The following is a 10,681-nucleotide window of genomic DNA, read 5'->3' on the forward strand; positions in this document are numbered from 1 at the left end:
CCTCAAACTAACAATCCAATGTTTTAAAAGGTGAATCCAATCTAATAGATTGACTCAAACAATTCATAAATAAGGTTAATATAGTTCTTAAAATTTAAGTAAAACCAATTTAATTTGGTCAAATACAAAAAATTGAATGCAATCAAACGTATTTGATTTAATAGTATTATAAAATATTTTTTTTTTTGTAAAATCAAAGTAAATTTAGTAAAAAAAATATAAAAATAAATAAACCACAAATTTGGCCAACAAATTTGTAGCTTCTAAGAAATTTGGGTCAATATGACTTGACTTGGTTTTATTACTTGGTTCAATAGACTTGGGATAGGGCTCGGAGGGCCAGGTTGACGTCTCTATGTTCAAGAAAAATTGAATAAATAGTGTTGCATAAATGCAATTGGTACCTTTTCTCCTATCATGCACAAAAATGAATCCACTAAACAATCCATGGTAGGGTAGACTCATCCAACTAAAGGTTGAGCTTCATGGCCCTTAAGGTTATCTAATGTATTTGCATTTTGACCATAAGGGATTTTCAATCACAAAGGGACATTCATGTGGGACCAATTAGTCAGAGATTTAGTCAAAATACTCCTATTTACCTTGTCTTACCTTATTACTAACTTTTACATGGATCTTAATATCTCGAAGGATTAATTTATAGGTTTTGGTTAGAAAATATCTTGGTTTACTTAAAAAAAAAAAAAATTGAATGCCTAACTTTTTGCTATATTATTCACTAAATCCTCTCTTTATTTTGACCATTTTAATGTTTGAAACATATTTTCATTGACTTTTGATTGTCATGGGTTCCTACTTCCTACATCCATTCACTCTAAAATCAATGCCCTTTCTTTTACTTTATATTTATTTTCCGTACCTTTTCCCTTTTGCTACCACTAACCAATCCTTGTACAAGTCATTATTGATTCATGTGATTGACTTGCATGGAGATAGGGATTGCATACTAATTTCCTTCCCTTGATTTCAATGTCTTTTCATCATCACTACTTGAGTCTATTTGGTGGCCCCACTTCTTCGTTTTTCCATTTCAAGCTATTTCTAATAATAAGTCCATAAAGGCTCCAATGCTTGCAAATTAGATGAAAGTCTCCATACTCGACATTGAGCCAACAATTGTGAAACCAAACCCATCCCAATGTTTTCTAGACAAACTTTCATTGTGACGTCTAAGGTTGTAGCATCAACTATTACAAGCCTCTCCATCATCTAACCTAGAGTTTGTAGAACACTCTCATCTTAATACTCTAAATTTAAACATAGGAGCCTTATCCAAATTAGTATACTATTAATCTTCATGTTTGATGGTTTGAGATTCAACAATGATGATCTAAATGCAAGATAGTAGTCAAATATCATCTAGAACACTCCTCCAAATAAACTTTCTTTAATTCTTATCAAGTAAAAAATTGCCATAAAGAGGCCATTGCACATGTCAACCATATCCATTCCACATGTGTATGCATCCAATTGGTCTTCAATTGATTTATCATGTTAAGAAAACCAATTTTTTTTCCAATAACTCAATAATCACATCTTTCTACATTAACCACAATTCTTATAGTGTTTTTATCAATGCAACACTTTGCCTTCACCATGTCACCATTCTCTATTTCAATTTCAAAAATATTATTTCCTTTATGACCTATCAGTTTTCTTTTTGATAAAAAAATTTATGCTCCCATCAACCAATCCTAAAAAGATATCTTTGATCGACTACAACTACCATCTCATTGAAGTCTAGAGGTTACAAAGTAGTGAAAAAAAGAATTTTTAAATAATGATAAATTAAAGAATTAAGTTAAATATCAAGAAAAATTCTTATGAAATATTCTACTAATGAAAAATAATCCCCTTCCCCATTCTCATTGTTGTTGTTGTTTTTATTTATTTATTTCAATATTTTCATATTCCATGGCCTCCAATCCTGCCCAAAGGCCCAAGGCCCTTTTACTTCTCGTAGGCATGGGCCTCAACCTAACATACCAAAACCAAACCTAATCTGTAATCGGGTTTACTTGCGAAACGGCGTCGTTTGCTGCTCCTACCGTTCGTATTATTCACTTTGCCATTGACATTGACAACGATTCCAACTACAAACCACTAAAGTGAAAAATTTCTCTGTCACAAAAAATTTCTAACTCCCATTTTCTCCCTCTCTCTATCCCCTTTCGTTTTGTCACTCTGCAAATCCATTTCTAAGGTACACACGGATTCATTGTTACATTTGATTTGAATCATTCATTTTTGTTTCATTCCGCTGAGTTCGTGTTGAAGAATTGTGGGTTGTCTTGAAAATGTGTTTTTTCACACTATAAAACATGCTTGCATTCTATCTATGTTGTTTTGTTGTTATTTCTTTAATTTATTGTTTAGCTGTGAAATCTGTGTGATATTTACGAGGCTGCAGAAATGATAAAGTTTAACTCTTTATCACTTAAAAAATGAGCATAGGAGTGCGTGTGCCTAATTGTGGTACTATTGTTTGATGGGATGTCCTTCTCTCCTCCAAAAAATATAATTGTGTTTTCTGATTTCCATGGAAAAATAATGATAAAAACACTCAATTTTTAGGTTAGTAAGTTCTCTTTAAAAAAAAATTAATAGAAAAAAAATTTGAATTATCTGCTGATTCGTGACTTTTTCTTTTTATGTTGGGTGTGAATTTAAAATAATATAGTTGGATAATGCTAGCCAAGTAAGAATTAAAGCTTGTTTGGTACTTGTGAGTATCATCAGTGAATTGGGGTTATTGGTAAATGATAAGGGAAAGAAAAGCTAGTGATTTTAATCTAAGATTTGTTGAACTCTTAAAGCAAGCAATAGCCATTTAACTTTAAGTAGTTTGCTGGAGCCGAAAGGTGAAAACCTTACTTGAGAAGCTGCTTGTTGGCTATTGATGCAAAATGCTACACTGAGCCTTGCTAGTTGAGTAGTTGCTAATGTGTGGTAACTGTATATTAGATAATGCTGTTTGGTGTCGAAGTTCAATTTATGAGTTTTTTGGTCATAATACTCTGAAAGTTCCTACAATAGTTCAGGTGTAGATAGATCTAAATAGCTTCTAATTTAATATTTGTTTGATTGTTGAAAACCACACCAATAAAAAAGAGGGCTATCATGCCCTAGTTTTTGGCAGGAAAGGTTAAATGTATGAAGGTGCAGCAATGATGGTTCCCACACCCTAGTTTTTGGCAGGAAATGTTGAATGTAGGAGGCTGAAGTGATGATGGCCCATTAGTTCCAATTGTTCAATTGTCCATAGAAATCAGTACTAGAGCTTGACTAAAACAGACATCTTAGAAAATACTTGTTAGGAAGAATTACGTAATGCATTAAGCTACACTTTTACAAGTTTATGAATAAGGTATATTGAAAAAATATGTTTTCTATGCATTTGGTGTGTCTGCACAAAGCCATGGTGTTGGAAATCTTTGATCACAAAATTTTAAGTAGAAAATTAAGTTGGAGAAAACTTGCTATTTTCATTGCTTTGTTGTACCCTTTAACAAATATAACATGCTTGTTTTATGTTTTGGCCATCCATAATTTTGGAGTAGTATATATTTGTCTGCCCTGTATTTCTATATTGTCCTCTGCTGCATTTATTGATTTCTTATCCTTAACTTTGCAGCATTTGTTTTGAATTTGAGAGGTGCCAAATCATTCTTCATTCTGCTATTTGACAAGTTCTTGCCTATTTTACTTGTTGAAATAGTGATAGAGAGATCTGTGTAACACTACAAATTCTCCCATGGACCTTGTGTGTTTGAGTAATGTTGCTCGAGTAACATCATCCTGATTGCAGAAGTCCTTTGACAGGTGGACATATTAAGTGGTTGTTTGGATTTGAAGTTCAAAATTTTAAATCAGGAATTCCTTGTACCATAAAGAAACTTCCAGTATCCCTGTATTTTGCTTTTCAAATTGCTGTCCAGATGTCAGAAATTGACATGGCAGTTATTAAACCCGAGGTATGCTATCTTTGTGTAGTGATTATATATATTTTTTCTTTGTAGCTCCATATTTCATGAGTTATTCTGCTTCTTTTAGCTTTCGGCAGTAATGGTTAAATTATTTCTTTGACCTTTATTGATCAACTATGTATCCTCTTCTGTACGGTTTGTTAATCCATTGCCTGTAATATTTGACATTTGATACATTATTGAAATGACCGTATATTCAATAATTTCAATAGGTTTAGTTTTCATTGTGAACCACAATGCATATGTGCCTCTTTATAGGTTTAGTGCCATTTTTTTCTCCACAGTTGAGTCTCAACTCCCCTGGAATGTTGCATTTGAAACTACATGTTTATTTGATGTGAATCGTGATTGTGTGAATACAATGTTTCTTTGAGTCTTTTGGGTTTTAAATGAGTTGGTTTAGCATTGAAATGACTCTGGTCTGGTTTTCTCCTCAATCTCTTGAGGATGGAGTTGGGAGGGGACATGGATTCAAAATTGACAGTGTGTGCACACACAACCCATCAAATAAATGACGGGAGTTTCAGGGGTGAATCTCTCTTTTTGTCACACACAAATATATTAACTTAGTGTAGACTGGTAGCCTCTTTAACAGCTTTTGTGTTTCCAATTTTTCTATGATTTTTTTTTATATTTTTTTTTTTATATTTAGTTGTGTACTTGTCTGAGAATATTAAAATTGTTTTTTAATCTATCAAAGCTTCCCTGCCTGAGACAAGACCTTGCATTGGTCACTTTCTTACATTGAAACTGAAACTATTCTGGTACTTGTCATATTTTCAGATGATGAAGCCTTATGTTTGGCTTCAAACTTCAGATGATTCAATCCAACAAGTGGAACAAGAAATTGCAATGTTTTGCCCCCTGATATGTCAAGAAATAATACAAAAAGGCATGGGATCTTCTAAGAATTGTGCAATATGCCTTCCTCAACAAGTCAGTCCTGCCATGTTGAGCTTAATTCTTGATTATTGTCGATTTCATCAAGTGCCAGGCCGCTCAAACAAGGTTCTACTGTTTTTTTTTAATGCTATAGCATTGTTATTATCTTTATACTTGACTAGACGATCCAAGTATGAACAATAAATTTGAGAGTATTTGACTTGAGGGTTATTCTTTAATATAGGAACGCAAGTCTTATGATGAGAAATTCGTTAGGATAGACACAGAGAGGCTTTGTGAGTTGACATCTGCTGCAGACAGCCTTCAGTTAAAACCATTGGTTGATCTTACCAGTCGTGCACTTGCTCGAATAATCGAAGGGAAATCACCAGAGGAGATACGTGATATATTTCATTTGCCCGATGATCTTACAGAGGTGTCTGGTGCTTGTGAGAACTCTGTGTGCCAATTATATTTTCTTGGACTTTCTATTTTCATTTCTCACACATTCCTTTGATCAGGAAGAAAAGTTGGAGCCCTTGAGAAATATAACTGCCGACCCAAGGATCAGGCTTTTGAACCGTTTGTATGCCAAAAAGAGAAAAGAACTAAAAGAGCGTGAAAGGTTAAAGGTGCCACCAAAATGTTTCTTACTTTAACTTCAGCATGTTTTGTATGTCACACTGTTAATTGTTGTCCTTATTCCTTAAATAGGTATTTCTGTATGAACTTTTATTGATGAAAACTGTGCAGATTAGTGTTGTCAATGGTGTATTGCGTTAGCTTCCATAGTTGTGGCAGATTGCATAGTTTCACCATTTTTTAATCAAGGCAACAATGTTGGATTGTAGAAAATGTAAATTTATTTTGATAAAAGAATAGATTCATAAATATGAAGGGAAAGTTTATGGTTGAAATAAATTTTTAGTTACATTACATCATTACCTTGATTTTGAATTTGATCCTTGTATTTTTAAAAGTTTGGTTTTTGATACTTATAGTTTTACTTTTACAAGTTTAGATTTTGGTCCTTGTAGTTTTATTTTGTTTTCTATTTTTGTCCCTATAACTTTATTATGTTTAGGTTCTAGTCCCTCCACTTTATCAAATATTGATCCAAATGGTTGTATCATGTAGGGCAGGTGTTTTGGCATATCGGTAGTAGCAAGGACCATAACCAAAATTTAATAAACTATAGGGACCTAAAACTAGTTTTAAACATCAATGCAAGGAATGTGTTTTCTCTTGCATTGAACATTCAATTTTAATGTTTTGGTTAATTTTTATTCATATCAAATACTATTTCTTAATTTTATTTTCAAATTTGATTTGATTTTAACTTTCAATCTTAATGCATAGTATTAAATCGAAGATATATTTAGTTTTTAGATAAATTGAATTTTAAGATCATTGTAATCTTAATCAATTTTAATTTTAATTTCATTTTTAAATTTTGATACTCTATCAATAAATGTGATGTATTTTGATTTTAATTATTTATTTCTATAATTTTTGTCTCAATTTTAAAATTATTATCTCTTTAGCTTTGTGCTATTTATCATAATAGAATATTCACAATTATTAATTATGAGAAAAATATTATTCTCTTTATAAAATTTATTTGAATTTATGAATAGTCATGCAATGCCTAATCTTGGCCAAAACCTAGTACTGTGCCATGAAATCTCAAAATGTAAAAATATTGAAGTTACTCTTGAAACCAATCCATAAAGGGGGTAGTAGCATAGACTGCACAGTCGCACAAAGTTTTTGATTCTTCTTAAGCTGTGAAAGATGAGTAACATCTCATCTGTTGCTTCTATTTGAAAGATGCACCACCAACTGTTCAACACTGGTGTTGATGTGTTCTTGCTTCATTTTGTATTGCTAAATTGTAGATAAGTTTTGACTTAAATAAGAGTCGAGCTGTTTGCATGTTTCAGAATATTGAAGTTGAAGAAGAGCATGTGGATGAACGTTCAGTTGATGACCTTTTGTCTTTTATTAATGGAAATGAAGGAGGTAAGTTGAACATATTTGTCCTCCTTTTCTTTGTACTTCAAGTTTTTCTATCTATAGATTGATCAAATGTGTACTTATCTTCCTAATTGGTGATGACTTTCTTTTTAATGTTACTCCCATATGAAATATCTTCTGAACCATTAGATGAGCTTACAAATTGACTTGTTGAAAATGTAATTCCAAATGTTAGGATGCACATATAACTGTCCAGTATGGGTGTCTGTAGGTAAAGATGATGACACTAAATTTGAGAATATTAGAGGCAGCATTTTTAGATGATAAATTGTCGCTAGTCTCCAACATGGTATATGACAGCCAAGATGAAGTAGTATTTGCTAGGAGAGTGCTAAAATCTGTCTCCTTTTCCATATACAAGCATTTTACCCTTTAACTAAATTTCATGTAAATTGATGAGGAATACTTGAAAACATGCATGCGAAATTTGACTTCGTAAGATTATGAAATTGTGGTGAAGTATCCTAATTATAACGTTTTGAAATGATTTTAATTAGAAAAACAAATAAATAAGGTTATTCACAGAGAGAATTAGCTTAATTCTTCATAGATGTATTTTTTAATTTATCAGTACCAAATTTCATTAATGTTGTGACTGTGTTCTTATTTTCGTTGCATCATTTAGAACAATAATTTTGATATGATTTCTGGGGTTTGTGGCAGTACTAATTGCTTTTTGAAATATATTTAGCTGCTTTTATAGAAGATTTTTTGAGAACTATAGCTCTTTATATTTTTCTTCTGTTCCCGTTTTGAATATCTAACTGGAGGTGAAGAATTTTGTTGCAGAACCAAAGGGAGTTAAAACTTCAAAAAATAAAAAGAAGAACCGTAGGAAAAAAGAGCAACAGAAGAACTCTTCTTCGAAGGAGACATCTGAACTGGACAAGAAGGTTGTTTTAAATGTTCTGCTGTATAACACATACATTATAAAATCATTTGGCACTATCTCAGTTTTAAATGGTTATGTTCTTATCACCAAAATGCTAAAGTGCTTATTGCTTTTATTTATTTATTATTATTATTAATAGGAGGTAAATGGTCATGATATCAGACACCAAAGTTCTGAAGCTGAGAGAATTAGCGAGTCCTCATATTTACACTACGCAGAAGATGGCACTTCTACTCCTAAGTCTGATGATGGTGATATATATGATGGGATTGATCCTGCGTTAAAGGAAAAAATTGACAGGTGGGGTTATTTTCTGACTTGATGCTTTATACTGTATTGTTTTTAAAATCTTCTTTTGTATTTTTCTTTTATGGCTGATATCATCTTTAGCACATTTGCTCTTGCAAGTCACTAGTGTTTTTTGCTGCCTAGTCTGCTGCATTGCTGAATAAATCTTATAAGCCTATTGCATATGCAGAGGACAAGTCACCAAAATGATTGAACTCTATTGTCAACTTTTTTGGGTTTTCAAGCAATGGAACCTATGATTTCTGCACACTTAAGTCTAGTGGCAATGTTCATGACACTCTATTTATTTCCCATCATTTTTGTTACCAGTTCATTTTGGGTAAACAAAGATATCACTTTGATATAAAGAGATGTTTGCGTGGTAGTTACCCAGAGTGATTTTAAGATGATGGTATGATGCACACTATAATTTTATTTGCATGGTACCTTTTGATGCAGGGAAGTGGAAGATTTTGCCCGCAGATTAAATTCTGACTGGCCAGAAAGAATGCAAGAACTGTTATCTTCAGGTCAAGACCGGAAGACACTGCTTTTTAATACAGATGGTTTTCTAAGGCGACATGCTTGTATGTTTTCTCTAGTATTACAGTATTTTCCCTTTTCCATCATATGCTTTCTAGCTGAACTTTAAACATAATTTGTGATAAAACATTTTCTTTTCTTTTCCCTGTCTCCACTTTTATTTAGTATTACTCAGAAACTTGGTTGATAGTATCTATTTTGGGTTGTCGATTCTGTATTTCTCTTTCCATTTGAATTTTACTCTTGTTCCTTTTTGCATCTTATGCATTATCATGATTTCAGTTTTATAGTTTCATTGTTTTCAAATATTTGTTTTCGTGTTATATATTCTTGATGGAAAAGGCCTAGCTAAGGGACCCATGACTAGAGTTATGACTAGGAGGATGCATGAAGAGTGGGCCAATTCAGAGGATGGTGGGCCCAAGCTTCTGTTTACTTGGGCCTTATCTTGAGGCACACCTATGGTTCATTTTTATGTATATAAATCATGTATGTTGAATGTATATTTTTAGTCTTGTATTTTGGGTTTCTTAGATTAGGGTTTTGTGCCAATTGCCGAGTTGGGCCTAATTGTGGGCTCCACGATGCTAATCCTGCTATGCAGGGTCACAATTGTGTCGTGCCATATCCTATCAATTTATAAACCATGATGTGCTATTGTTGCCAGAGATTTTTATTCTTAATTTTTAATTTAGTAATTTCTCTCTGTTTTCTATTTATACGTATTGTGCTTGAATTCATTTAGTTTTTGTGTGATTTAGTAATAGGGTCTTGCAAACTAGTGCTTATAAGATTTTAAAGAAATTGATAGGATATGCTTCATGGTAGGGATGCATTGATAACATGAAATATTGCAATTTCTTATAAAACATTTTCACTTATGATTCTTTATCCAATGTCCTGAGGAAACTAGTTAGCAGTCTCCTTAGTAATAAAACACTTTTTAGGATAATATGCTTTGAATTCGTTCCCATCTCAGCTTTTGGTAGTGTTATCCACAACTCACTAAATCTCTCTTTCTATCTTCAGGACTGGACTTAGAATGGAAATGAATCCTTATCTGATGCTTCAACAATTTTGAGAGATGCTGGCAAGCGCAAGAAAAGTTTTGCATGTCAGTTGTTTTTCTTTTTTTATATATATATTTTTTTATTCTATTCTTTGCAGTTCATTTTTGGTGCTTAATTTTATTTTGGTGACTCTTGTACCTTTAGGTCAAATAAAAAAAACTCTTGTATTGAATAGTTTAACTTTATTTTTGTGTCTTTACAATTTTGCATTTTTATTTGTATGAAATACATTGATTTTTTTGTTTAGACATTTGGTGTGGGATAAGGATTAATCTTCATTGTGTTGCGAGTAAAATTCACTTGCCTGAAATTCGGTTTATAGAGCTTATGACAGGATGGGCTTAGCGATGTCGATAAGGAATAAAATTAAATGGTCGAACTTTATAAGTTGGTCTTAGAATATGATATATTTGTATATAATTTTATAGTGTGTTTGGATAGGGAATTTAAATGGAATAATTTATTTATTTGAAGAATTTCAAATTTTTTGAGGTAAAATACTTTGTTTGGATGGAGAATTTATAAAGAATTTGAAATTTAAGTATTTGTGAAATTCCTTAAAATAGTAGAATTTTAAATTTTCCTAAAAAAGTAAGAATTTTAAATTTCTTATATTTTTTTCTTTTTATTTCACTTATATATTTTATCTTATTTTTTATCTCTTCATGTTTTTAATTATTCAATATTCAAAAGTATTTTTAAAATTATTAAATATTATCTAATATTAATTTTTAAAATGATTAAATATTTAAAAATTAGCTAATATTTATTTTTATAAAATTTAATTTAAAAGTATCAACATATAAATATATTTTTAAAATTAATTTTATCATGATGGAATCAAATTATCATATCTAATCTAATAATTTAAAATTTAAGAAATTTGAATTGATTTATCCAAACAAAATATTTTAAGAATGATAGAAATTGAAATCAAAGTAATTTAAATATCAAGAATTTAA

The 10,681-nt window shown here is 31.4% G+C and overlaps 1 protein-coding gene across 6 annotated transcripts; it reads left to right on the forward strand.

The window, feature by feature from the left end:
* The first annotated feature begins 2,067 nt into the window (after positions 1-2,067).
* LOC109812516 (SKP1-like protein 21) lies at positions 2,068-9,965 on the forward strand. Of its 6 annotated transcripts, none has more exons than XM_029272006.2 (10): positions 2,068-2,224; positions 3,656-3,995; positions 4,791-5,015; positions 5,134-5,325; positions 5,411-5,514; positions 6,833-6,911; positions 7,703-7,819; positions 7,958-8,118; positions 8,566-8,693; positions 9,679-9,965. In XM_029272006.2, coding segments are annotated over exons 2-10 (1,044 nt in total). In that variant the 5' UTR covers positions 2,068-2,224; positions 3,656-3,959; the 3' UTR covers positions 9,681-9,965. The 6 variants fall into 6 exon arrangements, with proteins under 6 accessions (XP_029127839.1, XP_029127849.1, XP_082926322.1 ...); XM_029272016.2 differs by having other exon boundaries at positions 8,566-8,636; XM_083070196.1 differs by having other exon boundaries at positions 7,716-7,819; positions 7,981-8,118.
* Positions 9,966-10,681: the final 716 nt, after the last annotated feature.

The sequence above is a fragment of the Cajanus cajan genome, chromosome 3, assembly GCF_000230855.2.
Source record: "Cajanus cajan strain Asha chromosome 3, NIPB_CcT2T_4, whole genome shotgun sequence".
Taxonomy (NCBI): Eukaryota; Viridiplantae; Streptophyta; class Magnoliopsida; order Fabales; family Fabaceae; genus Cajanus; species Cajanus cajan.

What these genes read in the sequence shown, in the direction of transcription:
- LOC109812516 (XM_029272006.2), top strand. Translation starts at nt 3,960, where the DNA reads ATGTCAGAAATTGACATGGCAGTTATTAAACCCGAG. An exon ending in TGGCAGTTATTAAACCCGAG is followed by an intron (nt 3,996 to 4,790) that starts GTATGCTATCTT and finishes TCATATTTTCAG; the next exon opens with ATGATGAAGCCTTATGTTTG. An exon ending in GAACTAAAAGAGCGTGAAAG is followed by an intron (nt 5,515 to 6,832) that starts GTTAAAGGTGCC and finishes TGCATGTTTCAG; the next exon opens with AATATTGAAGTTGAAGAAGA.